This window comes from Lissotriton vulgaris, chromosome 1_1 (assembly GCF_964263255.1).
Source record: "Lissotriton vulgaris chromosome 1_1, aLisVul1.2, whole genome shotgun sequence".
Lineage (NCBI taxonomy): Eukaryota > Metazoa > Chordata > Amphibia > Caudata > Salamandridae > Lissotriton > Lissotriton vulgaris.
Genome location: NC_141685.1, coordinates 1,697,394,569 through 1,697,418,585, shown reverse-complemented (window position 1 = coordinate 1,697,418,585; position 24,017 = coordinate 1,697,394,569). Strand labels below are relative to the sequence as shown.

Genomic DNA, 24,017 nt, shown 5'->3' with positions numbered 1-24,017 from the left:
CGCCCTCACTCTATCTATCGCCCTCACTCTATCTATCGCCCTCTATCTATCTATCGCCCTCTATCTATCTATCGCCCTCTATCTATCTATCGCCCTCTATCGCCCTCTATCTATCGCCCTCTATCCCACTATCTATCTAGCGTCCTCTCTCGATCTATCGCCCTCACATATCTATCTATATATCGCCCTCTATCTACCGCCCTCCCTCTATCTGTCTATAACACCACCACAGCATCACTCAGGGGCACCACAGCATCACTCAGGGGCACCACAGTATCACTCAGGGGCACCACAGCATCACAATGCGCTACAACAGCATCACTGCACCACCGCAGCATCACTCAGCGCCACCGCAGCATCAATCTGTGCAACCATTCAACAACTGGTTCAAATATGTTCTCTCAATGTTTCAAGCTTTATTACAAATGTCACAAAAAGATGTTAATCTTTCACTTCTGTTCTTGAATTTTCGTCACAATAAAATACACTGAATATAATCTTCACAAAATATATTTACAAAAGTTTAAGCTATTGCCATTATAAATTACAATAACTTTTATTAAAGTATTAATTATTTAAAAAAATTAAAAGCCATTGTTATTTGTAATATCAATACATCTACGTCACGTAAATACATAACATGTTGCATTACAAATGCTATATGTGTCACAATTGCAAAAGTTAAACGTATTGGCATTGTAAATGACAAAGCTATTAAGTTCGCTATTTTCAAAACCAACACATAAATAAAAAAAATGTAATTTACAAGCCCAATAGCTCAAACTTTCCTAATGCGAGACCTATTGCATTGCAAATGCTTGTCTTTTAAGAGCCACGAGTTATTCAGCCTGCATACAGTTAGATACAATAGCTCTGTATGCAGTCTGCACAAAGTCGAATTCAGCCGCGCAGGTAAAGTCAGAGCAGCACAGCAGCATGATATAAAGACAACTTCGATTATACAATCCTCTGCTTTATCAGTGAAAGGTGGACTCGAGCCAGTCAGATTGGGATTTACGATATGAAGGTCACACTTGCATGCCCTCAATGTCTAATTATCGTGCACATCAAGCGGGACATGCCTCTGTGAGTGAGTGTACTTAAGGTCATTTAAGAGGTCCGCAGAGGCAGGCAGTTTTGGCCCGGTGGCGGCAGTGGCACCTTCATTTGTCTGAATTAGCCTGTTAATATCCTGATGCGCAGTGTTGTCCCACTGAATGATGAGTCGTTTAACAGAGCTGACTCGGCCCGAAGGTATTGGAGAGCTCCAGCCGAGTGGTCCCGGTCTTATGTTTGCAGGGGCAGTCAGACCCTCACTCCACAGCACCCCCATGCTCACTGGTGTACCGAGAGAGATTGTGGCCCCTGTCTATGTCCGCTCACATGCCGTGCCATCCCATCCGCTGTCCCGCTCGGCCTTTACCAACGCCGTTCAGCTGTAATTTTATTACCGCAGCCCTGGCCTCAGAAAACCAATCCGAGCAGGCTTGGGTTACCAAGCCTTTGCCTCCACACTCCTGGGGCCAAAGGGGGCACCCCCAGGGTGTCGGTTAGGGGTGCCACTTTCTCTGCTGTCCTGTGCCCGCACTTCGTATTTAATGACTAACTCAGTCTCAATTTTAGCAGCGAGGCTGCGTGACTGCCAGCTCAGGCCTTGGATTGTCACTCCGGGATGGCTGGGCCTCTCTGTTGCTAATTCTTCCGTCCTGGGGAGTAGTGGGAGGCAACCTCTAACGTATGAGTACTAACCCCCTCAGCTTACTTTTAAGTAAGGCTACTTACTGCTGAATGGGCCCCACCAGCTGAGAGCTTCGATTTCTGCTCCTGATTCCATCTGTCTGTTTCAGAATGACTGAAACATTAATGATAATTAGAACATTGGAATGTTGGGAGCTACATGGAAAGCAATGGAGTGCTCTGGGCTTATAATGGCTGGTATAAGCCTGGAGCTCCAACATTCCAATGTTTCTTCGTTCACTGCTCTGGCTGTGAACAAAGGCTTCAGGGAACCGGAGGGGATTCCATTCCAAAAGCTTTGTTTTTTTTGTTAGAACATTCTGTCCTATAGTGACAGAATGTTTTAATAGCCTTATAGCCCTTCGTAGATAGGCTATACCGCTATTAAAGTCCCTCTCCCTTGTTAAAGGCCCTCGCCTTCGACTCGGGGCCTTTAACACTTGAGAGGGCCTTTAATAGCCGGTATAGCCCTCTATGGCGGGCTACAAGGCTATAGTGAGGCATAGGCGTTAATTAACTCTTGGTCAGGCATTCTCCCAGGTGAGGGTACAGGCCAGTCTGCCCATAGCTGCCAAGGTTTCATATTGCTATATGTGTCATTTTCATAATTTCATTGTAATTATGGGTCAGTCACCACAGTTGTTTGCCCCAGTTTTAAGATCTTAGAGTTCCTCGATCAAATTAATTTCTTTTTTTGTTTAAGAAGATTTTATTAAGTTTTATTTTTCAAATACATAAGACAAAAGAGAAAATTGAAACAATAAAATAAGAAAAGAGATAGAAGCAATAATCAAATAGACATAGAATAATTAAAATATATATTTAGGCAAATAACATATTGATATAATAGTAATATAACAAGTGAAGAAAGAAAGGAAGCAAAAGAAGGATGAAAGGAGAAAGAAGAAACAAAGGAAAGAAAGACAAAGAGATCTAATCCATTTCTGACATTTTTAAGTTTCCCTTTCTTCTTTGCTTGATTTTTTTTACTCGCAAGAAAGTGTCACTCATACTCGTCAAAATGTCACTCATAATTGTATCGAAATTTTGAAAATGGCACACATAGCAATCTGAAATTGTGGCAGCTATGAGTAAATCTGGAAGGGGGCCCCTCCGTGCACTTTGCAGGGGGGCCCCCTCAGGTTTCGTTATGCCACTGGTTGTTGGATACCCCCTACCCACCCCACCTCACCTGTCTTTCTTGCGCCTTTTGGGGTCAAAGATTTTTATCTCAATATACCACTTACAGGAACGCTTGTTTTCAAGGAACCAGAGGCAATCCAAATGCACCGAGTTTCGTAAAGCAATTTAACACCTAGCCGTTTACTGCTACCTTTTTATGATGATATGCTCCCAAGTCAAACAGACAATGCTCCTTTTATTCTGGGGCTCAAAATACACAGCACATGATAGATGACTATTTCCTCCTTACTAATGGTATGCTTCCGTTAATAACTATAATAACTGGCTATATCATAAATTAACAACGTTACTGAAAATTGCAAGAGAGTGTGGAACGAGGGAATGGTCTGGCGACTTAGTGCATATGAATTTCAGGGCCAGATGGTGAATGTCCAATTGTGAGAAACAAGAGCTCTGTATTTTGAGGAAAATTAAGGTTCTCTTAACTCCTAGGTAAGTCTGAGAGGCCTATATGTCCTTCATTACTTACAAACATAGGAAAAGTCAAATTTGCTGCAGCACAGTTTTTGCTGAACATTCCTAGACACTTCTCGAAAGGCTCACCTCTTGTTAAAATTCACTGGGTACCCATCAGAAAAAGTTTCTTTCAAAGCTTGATTCTTCTGTTACAAAATCTTGATAAAGGCCCCCGCTATCTTCATTCTCTGGTCAAGCCCGATCGACCTAGCAGATAACTTAGATCTGCAGAAGCGCCGCTGACCGTGGTTCAGAAGGTGGAAAAAGCATACATGAAAGGTCGGTCCTTTAGCTTCTTGGCCTCCAAGCTATGGAACACCCTACCTCTTGATATGAGACAGGAACACTCAGAACTAAACTATCAAAAGAAACTTAATTTGTGGTTCTTCAGACAAGCCTAAGTTAGATCTTCTTTTCCTGGGCATTGGGCCCATATGGTACTGGATTCCTAGTGCAGGGACACTCAGTTCGGAGTAACCAAGCGCTTTACACATTTCATATCAGTTTTCCACTTTTTTTGTTGTGCATCCCACCTAGCATAAGTACATGCTGCTTTTATGGCTCTTTCCGGATACCTTTCCTTTTGCTTAACATTAGCTGCATGCTCCCAAGCATTAAGCGCTTCTTACTGTGTGGTTCCATGAGGCGGCTTTATTTCGTACAGTACTTTACTCAAATTTTCAGTTATCCTCAAATTAAATGTGCCATAGCGTGGAAACATCATGCACCATCTTTCACAGTGATCGCATGCCATTTATTTAACCAAATACATGTATGAAGATCCATATTATGGTCATATAACGACCTGGAGGAGCTTCATGTGATGCCTCATCTCCATGTCAAACAGATATTTTCACATTTAGATCTTGAATAGCCTTAAAGACTCAGTTTTCAACAATAATATCAGTAATTGCAATTAAAATGTTCGGTTTCAAATAGGGAATTAATTCTTCACCCACAATTCTCGTACGGTGGCAAAAACCAATTGCAGTGCAGCACTCTATGCCGTAATCAACCACAAACAGGGCCACTCAACAACCAATTTCAGCGCCACACACAGTGACGTAGTTCTCACAGCAGTTTACTCTCCTTTATGATTTTCACAAAGCACTCCTCTCTCAACACAATGTACACAAAACAAACGCCAAGCAATTTCAACAAATAGCTGTGTGCACCACTAAAGAATCAATAGTATTCAATCACACAAGAAATGATTCATAGTCACACTTTACAACCTACTCAGATACACATTCGAGTGAATCATTGACCAGCGGAAATCACCTGGATCAATGCAGCTATTCCTTTGCGCAACAGGATCCACTACACCAACCACACCTTACTCACACAGAAAGATAATTTCCCTAGCTCAATTGTAACGTCTGCAGTACCCCACGGCACCACAAAACTTAATAGAAAATTACAACAGTTTTCTCTAAACTGATAACTTTTTCATCATCTTTCCAGGATCTTAAGCTACGTCCAGCCTAATAACAACTTCAACTTCTCTGCATTAAGCAAGACACTCACACAACAGCTTAAAACAATACCACATCACACCACACCACACAATCTACGCAAAACACCACAATCTAAACATAAGCAATTGCAACGCACAACCCTATTGATTTTCACTCCTCCGCTGTTATAAGAGTCTCCTGAACTGCTGGAACTCCGCCGACTGTTTGACCTGAGACTTTTAGAGACTCTGGCTGTGTTTGGACAGGTCTAAAATATAATACACTAACTTCCTTTGTTCCAGTAACCAACCATCCGACTTTGCTACCATCTCTCACCCGATTCATCTTTTTGGTTGACTAAGAGTCATAACGGAGTCAAAATGTTATGTAACAGTTTGAATTTTGTGTGACCCATTTGGATACAAAATAAGGACTTGATAACTTAAGTTAGGTGAGTTTATTACAAGCTAATAATCATTAAAGCAAATGCAAAAATCAGGAACACGTTCTAAATGTGAAGAATTATAACAAGTAAATTAACACGCTAAAGCTAATTCCGATTGGATAGCATAAAGCATGCTGTAACTTCAGTCAGAATAATAAAGACACCAAGAAATAAGAATAGGTGATCCTTTGAGAAACTGCACTTCTTCTTGAACATGAATGGAATCTAACTTGCAGGGGAAATTGACTGTAGACCCCTAACATTTGTCAGCAATTATGGATGACACCTGAATTGTCTTTAGTATAGGACGGAGTTAAAGGAGGTCCTGGGCCTCCCTGGCATAGGGCAACTGGCATGGTTTGCATGTATTGAGGCAGGTCTTCACAATTTAGGTAGGGAGAGTCTGTGGAGAAACCTGGAGGTAGACTGCTCTTGAATATCGCGCAAACAATTAGTTAGCAACTATAGGGCGTGTAAAATTACACAACTTTTTGAATACTCAGCCACTGGTCCTCTAATAGATAACTTCCTAAAAACTAAAGATACCTATAATTTGAAGTCATGTCTAGATGGACATGGGGAGAAGTGTGGCTCACTGGTTAGAGCAGGCAGACCCTGAAGCAGAGGTCAGACCCGGGACGAGGGTTCAATTCCCGATGCGGCAGGGTCTTGAGCTCAAATGTCCATGGACTCGATAATTCTCGCTTCGGTCCCTGACCTAATCATGGGTTCACACTCTGCAACTCTGGGCATTAAGCTTGCTTAATCTCCACAACGGCCCCCCCGCGGCGGGATGCCTGGCTTTCACCTTGGGGATGCCCTGTAGGGGCTATCTCACAGGGAAAAACCAGGACGGGTTCCCAAGGCAAGCGCGGAGATACCCCTTCGGGGGTCGATTCTGGCGCTATATAAGAAATATAATAATAATAAGATGAGATAAAACCGGCATTAGCCAGGAAACTCTATTTACAGTTCAGGCATGCCTCAATTCCGCTTCGCACATGTACTAATAAATGGGCTGGCAGCTCTGCCCTGTGGTGCCCTGCATGCAGTAGCCTAGAGGAGACTGAACTACATGTATTTTTCTTTTATCCAGGGTATAATAAAACAAGGCAAAGATGGTTGTTAAATTGTGCCAGAACCTAGGTACAAGGCGCTGCGAAGAAGCATTTAGACTTCTTTGAAATACAACACCCAGATGCCAATCTTATATATGCTGCATCATGATTTTTAATCTCTATGCGGCAGGTACCCAAGACATTTCTAGGAATTTGAAAAATGAACTGAATGCTGATTGATTTTTTACACATGTATAGTATCAATTTGATCTAGTTTTAATCGCCTCTAGAGTTGGTACTGGGGTAACAACAATTATGCATTTTCCCTGAGCCAGGTCTCCCTCTCATTATAGCAGTCTGTACAGCGGTGAGAATTTTTTCAGTGGATGCAAAACGCATTTCAAACTTTGTGTACCAATGTGATTTGTATGTTATAGGTACAGCATCACCTTCATTGCAAGTGATATAAATATACCCGGTAGGTCTAGCAACTACGCCGATCACTAGGTTAGCCGTGTGTGTAAATGCCTTGAAGCTAGCATATCTGCTTGTACAGTACATAAAATATCAGTATGTTCCTGTGTCCAGTGATGCACTTAAAAGTCAGACATAATTAAGTCATAGAATGGTTTCACCCTTTCTGCGTGATAAGAATTTTTACTTCTGCCAAAATTTAAAAAATCCTAAAATGGATTGTAGTCTCTTCAGAGTTGTTGGCAGTTGGACCAAAGCACATTTCTCTAAAAAAAAGTGTCACCATGGTTTCCCTTCACTTGATAACTTGTGTCCTAAAAACAGGATATTGAGTTCGGTTATTTTAGATTTTTTAAATTACATTTGTAGCTCAGGTAAGCAAACCCCACTATTATGTTGTTTACTCTAGTCGAATGTTCCATTAATTCATCGTCTTTTCAGATAAATGTAATCTACAAAGGACACCATCTATCAATACTGAAACCAGCCCATGGCTAGTCTTAAACCCTTGTGGCAAACGACAAAATCAACTATGAAACCCTAGCGCTGAAAATGCAGTCAAATATCTACTTCCAGCCGCTATAATCTGGCAGAAAAAAACATTTGAGATGTGTGGTGTTGTTTTGTACTTCTTCCGGATGATGTTATTCATCAGTGCAGCACTGTGTGCATTCTGTACTGCAGATGTGCATGTGGATGCAATTAAATGTCTATAATCTAAGACTAAACTATATGTATTGTAGGGTTCCATTACGGGAAACAAAGGATTATTCATAGATTAGGTGCAAGTCTCTATTACACCCTAGTGCTCAAGTTGATTTAATATTGCTCTGACTTCTTTCTTTGCTTCATGTTAAATTGGATACTGTCTCTGCGGTTGAGGCATCGTTTTTAATGGGATCTCGTGATGAGGAGACTCATCATCCCACCCAACATGATTGCGGTATAGAGCAGGCACTAAAGCAGACGCCCACTCCTGCATGTATACATTTTTAACTGATTCTGCTACGAGGTCGGGGAAAACAGGTAAAATTATTTCTTCCCCCATTGGGCATTCTTTAACCAACTCAGGTGGCTAATCTTTTTCAGAAAAGGGGGTGGTGATGAACGGTTTCTGGCATTTCAGCCGTCTTCGGCCCGGCTTGCTTGAATCCTGATGGTGCAATGAGCTAGGGACTCACATCTGAGTATACCCTTCCACGCTTATGGTGGACAAAAATGATTCAGAAAAGGGGGTGGTGATGAACAGAGTGTCTGAATTAAGCAGACCACTCTTACCCAGTCCAAGGATCAGGGCTTGATCCATCACCGATTTTTAGCTCACTGCACCACCCAAGCTCAGAACTTGGCTATATGCAAATTAGTCTGACCCTGGCCCAGTGCATCATGGGAACAGGGCAGACCAAACTACCAAGCCAATTCTTATACTGGGAAGGAAACAAGCTACCGGGGACCGGTTTCTGGCATTTCAGCCGTCTTCGGCCCGGCTTGCTTGAATCCTGATGGTGCAATGAGTTAGGGACTCACATCTGAGTATACCCTTCCACGCTTATGGTGGACAAAAATGATTCAGAAAAGGGGGTGGTGATGAACAGAGTGTCTGAATTAAGCAGACCACTCTTACCCAGTCCAAGGATCAGGGCTTGATCCATCACCGTTTTTTAGCTCACTGCACCATCCAGCTCAGAACTTGGCTATATGCAAATTAGTCTGACCATGGCCCAGTGCATCATGGGAACAGGGCAGACCAAACTACCAAGCCAATTCTTATACTGGGAAGGAAACAAGCTACCAGGGACCGGTTTCTGGCATTTCAGCCGTCTTCGGCCCAGCTTGCTTGAATCCTGATGGTGCAAAGAGCTAGGGACTCACATCTGAGTATACCCTTCCACGCTTATGGTGGACAAAAATGATTCAGAAAAGGGGGTGGTGATGAACAGAGTGTCTGAATTAAGCAGACCACTCTTACCCAGTCCAAGGATCAGGGCTTAATTACCTCCAAAAGAGACTTGCCTTTTACCATCCGGCTCGTTCTCTGAGGTCGGAATCCCTGTTTTTGGCGGCTGTCCCACGAGTGAAGAGAGCTCGCCTGGGAGGTCGCTCCTTTGGACTACTGGCGCCACAGTTGTGGAACTCTCTGCCGCTCACACTCCGGGGAGCCACCAGCCTACTTGCTTTTAGAAAAGGTCTCAAAACCTGGTTGTTTACCCAGTAGGCCGCCTTGCTGTTGTGTGTCCTCTCTGCCTGTGGTCTTTTTCTTCTTTTAACTGTGTTATGTTATTGTGCTGTAGCCCTCCTTACTCAAAGCGCCGGGACACTCTTTTTGAGTAGCCGCGCGCTATACAAAAGTAAATATAACATAACATAACACTCTGTCCATCACCACCCCCTTTTCTGAATCGTTTTTGGCCACTATAGGTGTGGCAGGGTATACTCAGACATGAGTCCCTTTCTCACTGCACCATCAGGATTCAAGCAAGCCGGGCCGAAGAAGGCTGAAATGCCAGAAACCGGTCCCCGGTAGCTTGTCTCCTTTCTGGTAAAGAATTGGCTTGGTAGTTTAGTCTGCCCTGTTCCCATGATGCACTGGGCCAGGGACCGACTGATTTGCATATAGCCAGGTTCTGAGCTGGGATGGTGCAGTGAGATAAATAACGGTGATGGATCAAGCCATGATCTTTGGACTGGGTAAGAGTGGTCTGCTTAATTCAGACACTCTGTTCATCACCACCCCCTTTTCTGAATCGTTTTTGGCCACTATAGGTGTGGCAGGGTATACTCAGACATGAGTCCCTTTCTCACTGCACCATCAGGATTCAAGCAAGCCGGGCCGAAGAAGGCTGAAATGCCAGAAACCGGTCCCTGGTAGCTTGTCTCCTTTCTGGTAAAGAATTGGCTTGGTAGTTTAGTCTGTCCTGTTCCCATGATGCACTGGGCCAGGGACGGACTGATTTGCATATAGCCAGGTTCTGAGCTGGGATGGTGCAGTGAGATAAATAACGGTGATGGATCAAGCCCTGATCTTTGGACTGGGTAAGAGTGGTCTGCTTAATTCAGACACTCTGTTCATCACCACCCCCTTTTCTTAATCGTTTTTGGCCACTATAGGTGTGGCAGGGTATACTCAGACATGAGTCCCTTTCTCACTGCACCATCAGGATTCAAGCAAGCCGGGCCGAAGAAGGCTGAAATGCCAGAAACCGGTCCCCGGTAGCTTGTCTCCTTTCTGGTAAAGAATTGGCTTGGTAGTTTAGTCTGCCCTGTTCCCATGATGCACTGGGCCAGGGACAGACTGATTTGCATATAGCCAGGTTCTGAGCTGGGATGGTGCAGTGAGATAAATAACGGTGATGGATCAAGCCCTGATCTTTGGACTGGGTAAGAGTGGTCTGCTTAATTCAGACACTCTGTTCATCACCACCCCCTTTTCTGAATCGTTTTTGGCCACTATAGGTGTGGCAGGGTATACTCAGACACGAGTCCCTTTCTCACTGCACCATCAGGATTCAAGCAAGCCGGGCCGAAGAAGGCTGAAATGCCAGAAACCGGTCCCTGGTAGCTTGTCTCCTTTCTGGTAAAGAATTGGCTTGGTAGTTTAGTCTGTCCTGTTCCCATGATGCACTGGGCCAGGGACGGACTGATTTGCATATAGCCAGGTTCTGAGCTGGGATGGTGCAGTGAGATAAATAACGGTGATGGATCAAGCCCTGATCTTTGGACTGGGTAAGAGTGGTCTGCTTAATTCAGACACTCTGTTCATCACCACCCCCTTTTCTTAATCGTTTTTGGCCACTATAGGTGTGGCAGGGTATACTCAGACATGAGTCCCTTTCTCACTGCACCATCAGGATTCAAGTAAGCCGGGCCGAAGAAGGCTGAAATGCCAGAAACCGGTCCCCGGTAGCTTGTCTCCTTTCTGGTAAAGAATTGGCTTGGTAGTTTAGTCTGCCCTGTTCCCATGATGCACTGGGCCAGGGACAGACTGATTTGCATATAGCCAGGTTCTGAGCTGGGATGGTGCAGTGAGATAAATAACGGTGATGGATCAAGCCCTGATCTTTGGACTGGGTAAGAGTGGTCTGCTTAATTCAGACACTCTGTTCATCACCACCCCCTTTTCTGAATCGTTTTTGGCCACTATAGGTGTGGCAGGGTATACTCAGACATGAGTCCCTTTCTCACTGCACCATCAGGATTCAAGCAAGCCGGGCCGAAGAAGGCTGAAATGCCAGAAACCGGTCCCCGGTAGCTTGTCTCCTTTCTGGTAAAGAATTGGCTTGGTAGTTTAGTCTGCCCTGTTCCCATGATGCACTGGGCCAGGGACAGACTGATTTGCATATAGCCAGGTTCTGAGCTGGGATGGTGCAGTGAGATAAATAACGGTGATGGATCAAGCCCTGATCTTTGGACTGGGTAAGAGTGGTCTGCTTAATTCAGACACTCTGTTCATCACCACCCCCTTTTCTGAATCGTAATCTTTTTCAGCCAAAAGAATGTCATAAACATGTGTCAGGACCTTCCAAAAGAGACCCTTCACTTCTCTTTGTGTGTCCCCTTCTATTTGAAGCGTTATTCTGTGTAAACAATGTGGGACACTTACTCTCATATCAGGTGTTATGTTCTGTAGAGCTAAAGGGACTACTGCTGTGCTGTCCAGCATCGTCACTGCCCATTCCCCGTTCAGAAGCAGAGTCCTCAGTTTCCTGGGCATCTCTGATTTTAATCCATGTTACTTTTTTTATTGTTAAATTGAGTTTCGGGTGGCAGTAATTTGAACGGTTTTATGCAATGATGCCTTTGCTGCTATAGTCTATAGTGGACAGATTCTTTTGGTGATTAAGCCAGGTACAACGTTGATAGAGGGGGGAAGACAACTAGAACTTCGATGCAGGCCCCAATAAAGCAGCTCGAGCTCCACCTATATCCTCCAGCCCTATACCACAGACACCAACACATCACCAACTCCTTTTGTTTAAACATTCCCTCAAGCAGGAACTCAGTGCTCAGTGCTCTCCTCCACAACTCCCTGACAGTGCTTCTGTGTTTGTGTAAGTGCTGTGTTCCCTCAGAGAGACTCAAGCCCCCAGTGCAGCCCCAATTTGCTTCAGGGGATGCTGGGTGCTGCTGGATGTTTACCTGGTCCTGAATGCAGCCTGCGGCATCAGGGTGGAGCAGAGGTAGTGCAGGTCAGGGCTCTGGGTGGGGATTGGGGCTTTGAGATCATGAGGAATACATGAACCTCAAAGATGGGTTTTTGAAGAATTGTAATGAACTAATGTGCGAGTATAGAAAAATTGTTTTTCTAGTGGAATGGCTGCCCTGAACAATGGGAGAAAATCTAGGCTATGTGGAGGAACACTATCATATCAAGAAGATGTACAGAAGGTGGTGATACTGAACTGTGGTTTAGTGGTGGAACTGATGGAGTGTTGCACAAAACGTGGATGGCTGAGTCCTCTAATACAGTTAAGTTTAAAATAACCTGGACTCTGGGCACTGAGAAAATTGTGCTGCTTATTGAGTACTTCAAGTAGGCAATTTGTAATGTTACCCCAAAGACTTGAATGCTCTAGGTTTAAAAAACAAATGTATTAAAACAATATTAACCAAAATTAGGTCAACATTATTAGGCAAACAACACTGTCTTAATAAATCAAAATACCATTTTCATGGCTTTACATTTGTGGAACCTCTATAAAGACTTCAAATATCATACATTACAACCACGTGCATGTCTATCCTCATTCTCATTTTGAAATTCTCGGAAACCATTAGTTATGAAACTTCTCAAAGAATACATGTGGGCATGTAGTTTATTGCTGTTCTATTCCATAGTACAGTTACAGGAAAATGTTCAACATTGAACTACTTGGTTCCACGTAATTGATACTGAATAATTTTCCTATTTGGCTCCTTCTATACCAGTAGTAAATCTTTTTCTCAAATCCCTATTTCAGAGAAACAAACATGGAGGGGAGTGCATGTTCCTGATTGACATTTGACTTCAAGTGGCTAGGTGCACAGAGGGTACACAAGAATATGTGAACAAATGTGGAAACAACCATTTCTGCATTCTCTAGAACATCATTGACATGTTGATACATAATGCGAAGCTCAGGCCAGGGGTGTCAAACGTCAGTCCACGAGGACAGACCAAGACCAGATTTCCAATACATTCACATATAATATATTTAATTACAGTGTATTTAAATTGAAATTATTTACATGGTCTGGGGTCATCAAGAAAATCAGTTGTGGGCCCCAGCCCTCCTGTCCATATTTTAGACAACCCTAGTGTAGACAGACAGGAAATATACATTTTCATACTACGAACCAGACAATATATGACATTAAATAGGTCTGATATTCTGTCACTTACAGTTTTCCAACATGATAAAAGGCCATAGAATGGAAGGTTCTGCATTGAACATTGCTGGGGAATATCCGTGAAGCTTGAACTGAGATGGACTTGTTAAAGGTTACATAAAGAAACTTAAGATGGGGTCTCCTCTCTGCATACTTTACCAGAGTCGATGTTTTGCCAGTGCCTACGAAAACATAAAAAAAGACAAATCTTTACTATCTCTAACATTTTTAAGCTCTTCATTTACTGACGACTTTTCAGAAACTGGTAATGCAAATTCCCTTATGAACTATTAAAGTCTCAGTACACAAGTGTAATGTTCATGTCGGTAAACCTTTATAGAGTTGAAAAAAGGTATTCAACGTATATAACAAATAAATATTAAAGGCAAGTGAATATACATTGTAGTACATTGATTTTGGACTATTAAGAAGATAATGAAAAATATTTTCAGGATGCACAATAACAGTGCATTAGAACGATAGTTGAGTACTGAGAAACTATGTTTGGAAGACTTGAATATATTGCTTTGAAAGGAAAATGCAAACGACCTGGGACTGTGAAAAACTCAACTTGCTCTTTCTCGATTACCAAATGTTGATTTTTAAAGGTTTCACACAAGTTTTTAAAAGCACTGTAAAAGTTATTAAGTATAGTTGTGCATTTCACCATGACAATGTGCTCAACAGCAATCATGAGATAAATTTGCAAAATAAAATTATAATTCTACCAACAAATAACTTTCAATGAAGTTTTAACTTCTCTGCTGATACCAACAAGAACCCTGAAGAAGTTTTTGCAATAGGATATTATTTTTTTGTGCAAACCACAATAGTAGAATACATGCCAGATTTTCAGGCTATCTACATAAAATAATGCTCGAGGCATGTGAGCTGTACATCACATGCTCTGCACACTCCTGCCATCTAGTGTTGGGTCCGGATGTTTGCAAGTTGTTTTTCTTTTAAGAAGTCTTTTCCAGTCACGAGGTATGTAAATCCTCCTTTCGGTGATAGTGCACATGGGCATAGACTCCATTGTTAGATAGTTTTTTCCGGTTCGGATGTGAATTGCGGCGCTCCGGTTCAACACCTTTTCTCGGGTTCCCCTCGGTGCGCAATCCACTACCCTCGACGGTATTGTTTCTCTAAAGCGTTTCCCATCCTTCGTGTTTCTATTCAAGAAGAAGACCTTTGATCGGAAGACTTCTGGACAGCCGTTGGGAATACCAGAGTCGGCCGTGATAGCAGTTGATGGAACAGACTCCATTTAAGTTGTGACCTGGGTGTCGCGCTAAGTTTCTGCGCACCTACTTGCACGAAGTGTGCAACCTCTGCCTATCTCCAGAACAGATGAGAAGGACTGCGAAGCATGCTGATTGTTTCGATCAATGAAGACGCTCCGTGACTGTCGGGATCGATGTCACGAAACGCATCAGCTAGGCGGCTCCACAGGGGATCTTTTTAGGGAAAATTCCGACCATGAAGAATCCAAAGCGAGAGGAAGAACACATCGCTGTGTCTGAAGCCGACTCCGATGTCGAAGACCAAATCACCCCAGGTCAAGGTATCGCGAGTACCTAACCTTCCCTTCTTGGCCGCGTCATCGACAAAAAGGCTCCGGTCTCTCCTCTGCCCTCGGGCCAAGGTCGGCACCAATAGAAAGTTTCGAGCACCCCGCCTCCGGGCCAGTCGCCAAAATCCAAAATAAGGCCTTCAGGCTCGGCCCCATACTGGCACCAGCCTGAAATATTCGGTGCCAAAACCAAAGCATGTCCTGGTGACCGTCTCACCGTTATCCAATCTTAAATCTTCCGAGCCGAAAACCTCGGAGCCGAAACTTTTGACGCTGAAAACGGCAAGTAAACAAAAGACTCTCGATAAAGAACTTCGGTCCGACGTTCCATGTTCAGATCCAAAATAAAAAACTGGTAATAAATCCAGATACTAGACATATATTTGCCAAATTGCCTGAGAAAAGAAAAATGTGCCTACTGGAGGATTACCACATACCTCTGAAGAGAAGAAATGTGGGCACTAACCCTTCCCCACCTTACATTCCACCTACTGATCCAAACATGCTCATTGCACCCACAAACTCTCCAACACCACCATCACCTGACCCACAGGATGAAGGGGATGGAGAGGACGAGGAGTGACGGCCAAGGGATCCTGACCCATGGGAACACTGATACTGCTGCCAATACAGATAATGACCCTAATCTATATCCGTCTAGGCCCTCACCACATGATGACAACATAGGATACATTGAGCTTCTTAATAGGGCTGCTCAGCATCACAGGGTGGAATTACATAAAGAGAATGTAGAGGAGGATTTCCTATTCAAAACCCTTAATTCCTCTCAAAGAGCCTCTCAAACGCTACCAATGTTAAAGGGAATGCTGAAAGAAGAGAGGTGTGGAGCAGCGGCCAGGGCAGCTGACTTCGGAGCACAGGGGAACGGTTCGATCCCCGGCTCCGGCGTCAGCTCAGCTCAGCTGTTGGGCAATAGCTCACTTTATTTTCACAACGGCCCCCAGCGCCTTGAGACCCGTAAGGGTGCGTAGATGCACTTTACAAATACGGATTTATTTATTTTTTATTTATTGTAATGTTTAAGCATGCAAATAAAAATTTTAAAGATCCAGTGAAAGCCAGAATAATTACACCTAGTGTGAACAAAAAGTACAAACCTGCACCTACTGACCCTGCATACATAAAAGGTCAGCTGCCTTTAGACTCTCTCGTAGTTTCAAGCCCATGTAAGAGAGCTAATTCACAGTCTACAGGTGAAGCCCCTCCTTCTGATAAGGAGTCAAAGTTAAGTGATGCCTCCGGCAAAAGAGTAGTATTGCAAGTGTCCAATCACTGGCAAATTGCTAATGCTGAAGCTTTATTAGCTTCTTTCGATAGAGCCCACTAAGTTGAGTTTGAGAAACTGATGCAATTTTTACCTGATGAGCATAAGTCTAAAGCTAATGACCTTATTTAAGAGGGCAATAATATTACGCAGGCATGCTTGGTTAAGAGTTTCAGGTTTTAAACCTGAAGTGCAAGCCTCTATTCTTAATCAACCATTCGATAAGGATCACCTCTTTGGTTCAGCAGTTGACACCTCACTGGAAAAATTAAAAAAGACACTGAGGTTGGTAAGTTCATGGGGGCTTAGCTTCAGGTAGGGGTTCCTTTCCTCACTCCTATTATAGGACAGGCTCCAAGACTATGTCAACAGAAACTCCCTCCTCCTCTTACAAGGGCAACAGTCAATCGCCCTCTTCAAGAGGCTATTTCAGTGGAGCGTTTAGAGGAATTAATGGAAAGGGAAGAGGTAGAGGAAACTCAACACGCGCTTCCCTGACAAATACCAAACAGTGACTCTTTTGCACTACCAGAAACAACCATTCAGAGCCTGTTGGGGGCGTCTAACTCAATTTCTCCCAGTCTGGAAAACCATCACTTCAGACAAATGGGTATTACAAATTATCCAATATGATTATTGCCTGGAGCTTACCAACAATCATCCAAACATTCCATTCGAAAACACACAAAATGTCTCCAGAACACCTTCACCTTTTGAAACAAGAGGTTCAATCTCTTCTGGAAAAAGGAGCAATAGGCCCAGTCCCATTAAAATATCAGGGGACAGGCATCTGTTACCTTTACTTTCTAATTCCCAAGAAAGCCAGATCACTCAAGACCCATATTGGACCTCAGAGAGGTACATCTCTACATTCATTCCAACCATTTCCATATGGTCACTCTACAACAAGTGCTTCCACTGCTGCAACAGGGCGACTTTATGTCCACTATGGACTTAAAAGACGCATACTTCCATATCCTAATCCATCCCGCTCATCACAAAAAGGTTTGTGGTGTCGGATCATCACTACCAATTCAAAGTACTTCCCATCCGAGTCACCACTGCTCCCTGAGTGTTTACCAAATGTCTGGCAGTAGTCGTAGCTTATATGTCTTCCCACATTTGGATGACTGGCTTATCAAAGCCAGCTCCCATCAAAAGTGCCTCCAACACACACAGACTACATTACAACTGTTACACAGTCTATCACAATCAATCTGACAAAATCACATCTGCAGCCTTCCATGTCTCAGACATACTTGGGGGGCCACTGTAGATACTCAAAAACCTCTAGCAGTTCCAACTGCGAACAGAATACACAATATTCAAACCCTAGTATCCCAATTTCAATCCAACCAACCGTTACCTGCAAGAGTGTCCATGCAATAGCTAGGAATGATGGCATGATGGCATCCTGCAACATGATAGTCCCAAATGCATAATTAGCTCGTTAGTGCACAGGGTCAACTGAAAGATCTGGTGTTGGTGCACGGCCGCACCCATTGCTCTCTGCAGTGGTGAAATCCACAGGACTTGCCCAAAGGGTGGGCATTCTTCGACCTGATTCCCACAGGCGATCTTAACAGCAGACGCATCGCTAACAGGTTGAGGAGCAAATCTCCAGACTCTAACCGTTCCAGGACTGTGAAGTCGGAAGCAGAAGCAACTGCACATCAATCACCTGAAACTGCTAGCAATTTTCATAGCACTGAAAGCTTTTCAGACCCACCTCCTAGGCAAAGCTGTCTTGATTCGAACAGACAACATGACAGCAATGTATTATGTACAAAAACAGGGGGGGGGGGGGCGGCACTCTTTACCGGTCACATCTCACACAGACCATTTGGAGGTGGGCCATTCCTGTGAAGATCTATCTCATCGCAGAACACCTACCAGGAGAAAGCAATCAAAATACCAGACATGCTCAGCAGGCAAAAGGAACAGATCCACGAGTGAGAACTTCATCCTCAAGTTCTACTTCCGTTCTTCCAAATCTGGGGGTTTCCGCAAATACATCGGTTTGCGACTCACCTCAATGCAAAATGCCCAAACTTCGTCGCAAGGTATCTGCACCAACAATCCAAGGGCAATGCCCTACGGATGAACTGGTCAGGGATGTTTGCTTATGCTTTTCCGCCTCTACCACTCCTTTCGTTAGTGGTTCGGAAGCTCAGGCAAGCTTCCCTGACTCTGATCCTGGTTGCTCCCACATGGGCTCGACAGCCATGGTACACAACCCTGCTAGAACGGCCGTGTGTACCACATCAATACCATGGAGACATAAGGCATCCAAATCCATAGGAGCTCAACCTTGCGATCTGGCTCCTGAAGTCATAAGGTTTGGTTATCTGAACCTCTCACCAGACTGAATGAACATCATTAAAGAGGCCAAGAGACCTACCACTAGGGCTTGCTATGCAGCCAAGGGGAAGCGGTTTGTTATATACTGCAAAAACAACCACATTACCATACTAGATGCTTCAGTACAAAACATCATCTGTTACTTACAACATTTGCATCACTCACATTTAGCATATACATCCATAAAGTTATATCTGGCTGCCATTGCTGCATATTTGCAGAGTAGACAGCAACTCTCACTTTTCAGGGTCTCTGTTATTAAAGTGTTCATGGAAGGGCTAAAAAAAGTGATTCCACCAAGACTTCCACCAGCACCAGCGTGGAACTTAAATATTGTACTTACCAGGTTACTGGGTCCACCATTTGAACCACTACACAAATGTGGGCTAAAGTTTCTCACATGGAAAGGTGCTTTCCTAGTAGCCATTACATCGCTGAAGAGAGTTGGTGAGTTACAGACGTTTACAATCGATGAACCATTTTTCTGTTTACACAATGCCAAAGTGGTTCTTCATACCAACCGAAAATTTCTACCAAAAATAGTTTCTGCCTTTCATTTGAATCTGTGGAGTTGCCAGTATTCTTCCCACATCCTGATTCAGTGGCAGAAAGAGCTCTTCACATATTGGATGTAAGAAGAGCATTACTTTATTATATTAAAAGGACAAAACCCTTTAGTAAAACCAAGCAACTATTTGTTGCCTTTGCTCCACCACATAATGGCAATGCAATTTCAAAATCAGGCATTGCGAGGTGGATTGTGACATGTATCCAGACTTGTTATGCTAAAGCAAAAAGGACTTTACCCACACCCCTTAGAGCTCATTCCACCCGCAAACTAGGGGCTACTATGGTCTTTTGAGGCAACATTCCCATTGCAGACATCTGCAAAGCTGCAACATGGTCTACTCCACACACATTTACTAAACACTACTGTGTAGATGTGCTATCCACACAACAGGCTAATGTAGGCCAGGCAGTACTCAAAAGATTATTTCAGACAGCTGCAAAAGCTACAGGTTAGCCACGCTTTGGGAGCAACCTGCTATGTAGTCTATGCACAGCATGTGATCTACAGCTCACATGCCTCGAACAGAAAATTTTACTTATCAGTAGATATCTGTTCAAGGCATGTCAAGCTGTAGAGTCACATGCACCCACCCGCCTCCCCGGGTACCTATACCTGTTGCAGCTTTAATTATTTAATTCAGTACTTAGTACATACATAAGCATGGTCATCTCTTTATATACAATACTAACACCATACTCACCCTATGAAGGAAAACAATCTAACAATGGAGTCAATGCCCATGCGCACTATCACCGAAAGGAGGAGTCTCCATACATCGTGATTGAAAAAGACTTCTTCGAAGAAAAACAACTTGCAAACATCCGGACCGAACACTAGATGGCAGGGGTGTGCACAGCATGTGACTCTACAGCTCTACATGAACAGATGTCTACTGGTAAGTAACATTTTTCTTTACATAAAATGAAGCTTATTTACTTAGTGAGTGGTTATATTGAATATGTAACTTGGAGCGACGTTGGAAATGAAGGGTGTAAATAAAAATAACACCAGCTTGTCACGGTCTCTCAAAGTCACTATGATATGTCACACATATTTCCTACACAAAGGTTGTAACTGTGTGTGCAATACTTTTTACATACTACAAAGTTGCTAAGCAATGTGACACCATGCCACCCAGACCCGGAAGCTGAGATCGGCCCTGGACCAGGGTTCAATTCCCCGCCTCGACGGGGCTTGGGCTCAATAATTCCACGGACTCGATAATTCTCGCTCCGGTACCTACTCGACTCACGGGTTCACACTCTGCGACTCTGGGCAATAGCTTGCTTAATCTCCACAACGGCCCCTCGCGGCGGGATGCCTGGCTTTCACCTTGTGGATACCCTGCCGGTGTTATCTCACATGGGAATACCAGGACGGGTTCCCTAAGCAAGCGCTTAGATGCCTGCGATATGGGCGGTTTGCGCTATATAAATACATGTACATTTACATTACAGCAGTCTAGTGTGCTTTAGCAAATGACAAGAGCAGTTAGGAAACGTAACTTTTCCTTTCAATTGCTCTTTTTTTTTTAAAGGTAGACTGACACACACTTTGTGCAGCCAGCACACTGAGTCTGTTTTATATTTGTAGAACAATTTCTTAGGAATAGCTCCCTTGGGGAAATAATCATTCACAAATATTTGATTATCGAAATAAGGGTAAACTTTTAAGGACATTTTAGAAAACACCACTTGTGGTAATATCTGATCACATCGTCTAATCAAAGGCAGTTGGACAAATGGCATTCAGACGAAATATCAAGTACAAAATATCTCCATAGCAAAATATGGAGTCTAAAATAACGAGGTATGGAAATATCGTGAGCATGAATATCGAAGAATACCGATTTAAGGTAAGTAGCGTTGATTTTTAAAATATCAAAGTTATTAATATAATTTGCAAAAAAATAGTTTAGACAGAAAGATGAGAGGCAATAGAAATTATGCGGTGATATTACAGTGTTCAAAAACAGTTCTTTCACAGGTTTTTTGTTATGCGTTGATGATTCTTTATTTCTTAGATTCTTATGACAAATAGGTACAGCCAACGTGTTTAACCCTAGAGAGGGCTTCTTCATGACAAAGTATTATAGTGAGCACTGTTATAGAATTCTTGGTGGGAAAAGCCAGTATAAAGTTAAGTTAGTACCATTACTTGGTCAATCATGTTATTCCTTTAATGCATCAAGTGTTGTACTCTGCTAGCGATTTAGTAACAGTCATCTCCCATCAGCTGACTTTTGATCGGACACAGGAGAGGACTGTTACTTGATTGTTAATTTTTTTTTATTATAGATGTGGGTTGTGAGTTTTGTAGGGATATGGGGAGGGAAGTAAATTAATTCTAAGTAATTAATAATTTATAGGTAAATTAATATTAATTATTAATGTTATACTTAATTATGTTAATTTTGTAAATATTGTTTTCTAACTTTCTAACTTTTGTAAGGGTATATTGAGGAGAGTACATTAACTTCAATTCATTAATAATTAATATTTAATTAATATTTGGTTTGTTGATCAATATATATATATATATATATATATATATTTTTTTTTTTTTTTTTACAGAGTTTTATATAGCGCAAACTTGACTCAAAGGTATGGGGTATCGGAGCACTTCACACGAGCACCAGTTTCAATGCATGAGGACACATTCATGGTTGGTAAGCACAGGAAGATTAAGTGACTTTCCTAGAATCACAGGATGTTGCGCATCATTGCCGAGACTCAAACCTGATTCCCTAGATTTGAGGTCGACCGCCCTGACCGTTAGGCCAACTCCTTTCCCCAATATTAATAGTGTAAATATTTTTTTTTACGTTAATTGTAAGGTGCAGATGGTGAGATTTGTGAGGTTATAGGGTGGTTTTACTCCTCCGCAATTCAACAATTTCTCTACAGTTTCACTCATTGGAGTGGGAATAGTATATGTTACCCTTCTCCATCCCACAGTTTCCCTACTATTGTATTGACTGGAGTGGGAATGGTACATTTTACCACTCCATAATCTAACAATTTCTCTACTGTTATACGGATTGGAGTTGGAATAGTAAATGTTACCCTTCCTCGATCAAACAGTTTCCCCTCTGTTATACTGGCTGGAATGGTTATAGTAAATATTACCTATCTGCAACAAACACTCTCACTACTGTCTCATTTACTGGAAGGAGATTTGTAAATTTTAATCAGTTTTATTATTTTTGTGTTGCGTGACGTGGGAGTAGTACATTTTTTATATTTCTACTATAGTAGTTTGCATAGTTTTATATATATTGTCGTGGGAATAGCAGATGTATTACATTTTATAATTTATTTTATATTGTTATCATTTATATGTGTTTATTTAAAATGATATTTTTAATTATCGTTTTGAATGTGTAAAGTAATTTTCACTACATTTTAAGAATTTTAAGGTGTTTACTTTTTTAATTTATTTAGATTTTTTTGTAAATATGTTACGTTATTGGTATATATATATATATATATATATATATATGTTATATTTTATATAATAAAAAACTGAAATTATAATGTAAATTAAAATTATAGATACACGTAAATATATATGAAATATTATATGTATGTTAAACTTTTATAAATTAAGTTTATTTGCTATAGTTGTAACAATCTACATTAGGTCTATTTTATTTTTTTTAATTAATATTACTATTTAATATTTATTATTTTATTTTCTATAGATTTAAAAAATGATATTTAATACAAGGATATTAATGACCAATATCTTTTTCTCAATATTTGTGTACTTACTATTATAAGTTTAGGATGACGGTATTCTTGACCTTGATATTTTTAGGGTCGATATTCTGTCAGTGAACCAGGCAAACATCTAATCTTATCCAGAAACCATCATAGGCAACTGCTTAAGTGCCTGATGTTAAGCTACAGAAAATTAAGCACAGTTTAATTAAACATCAGCCTTTCCAATGTTAAAAGAGAAAATAATAACCAGAAAGATCTTTTTTACCTGCAAATGCCATAATTTTCACAACCTGACCAGGAGCGATATTGTGATTCAAGATCTGTCTCTGCTCATGTGTCAGTTTAACAGCGGATCTGTTCCTAAAATGCAAATATTGTGTTAAAATTCATAGCAGAGTAACAGTCTCCCCTTTGTTTCAGTATTACAGACATACATTTTATGCAATAATTTGTTGTAACCTCATGGTTTAGATATGCTAAGCAGCCAACAAAGTGGATATTCTTAATCTCTGCTGTTCAAGAGTATTGTCACATTTTCAGAAAAATGGTGAAGGCTCATCGTAAATATTGCACAGCAATCTTTTGTATGGTTTGAAACTTTTGGAAAATGCATTGCCACCCCACTTTTGTCAGCATGTCGACGCAATGCAACAAATCGTTTAATATTCTTAGGCGCTTTAGAAACAAATCCCAACAGCGTCACTTCTGAAGAAAGCGAAACCCCCAGTCAACAATTCAGGAAATTTCGCAAGTGACTTCTCCCAGTTTTTGGTTATGGAGACAGCCCCAACCCAAGTGCTGCATATGCTACAATCATATAACACATTATCCAATGTAAAAACAGTAACCTGTGTCTGTAGATCATAGTCAAGTGATATTCCAGTAATAAACCCAAACATCATCCGACCATTCCTCTCCCAAGTCCAGCTCCCCCTGTCAGGTGCATTTGTATCTCCTCTTATTTTAAATCGATCTAAAACTATACATTAAGCTTCTTCATACAGGTAGCCCCCTTTCATTATTTTATGTTTAGCAGAGGACAGTTTGAGCGTCCACTCCATAGTAATAGAGTAATGGATATGGTAAGATTGTCCAGCAATGGCATGTCCTACAAGTACAGCTCTGAGATACCAGATTGCATCCCCAGAATGTGCGATGCTCAGTTAATGTCCGCAAAAGTATAAATTCTGTCTCTCAGGTACTTTATTGTGTATCTGATCTGCCGAAAGTACTGCAAAATTGTGTTAATAGACAACAGACGCAAGACAATGCTATAATTTTTACACAGAAAAGCCTTTTTCTTTGT

The 24,017-nt window shown here is 42.0% G+C and overlaps 1 protein-coding gene across 1 annotated transcript in view; it reads right to left on the bottom strand.

Moving 5' to 3' along the window:
- The window catches only part of FBH1 (F-box DNA helicase 1), a 618,156-nt gene that overhangs the window by 385,352 nt on the left and 208,787 nt on the right, over positions 1–24,017 (bottom strand). The window contains exons 8-9 of the mRNA XM_086918941.1: positions 22,977–23,071; positions 13,210–13,378 (exon numbers count right to left, since the gene is read on the bottom strand). Of these exons, the coding sequence (XP_086775067.1) occupies positions 13,210–13,378; positions 22,977–23,071 (264 nt within the window). The remainder of the gene's footprint in view (positions 1–13,209; positions 13,379–22,976; positions 23,072–24,017) is intronic.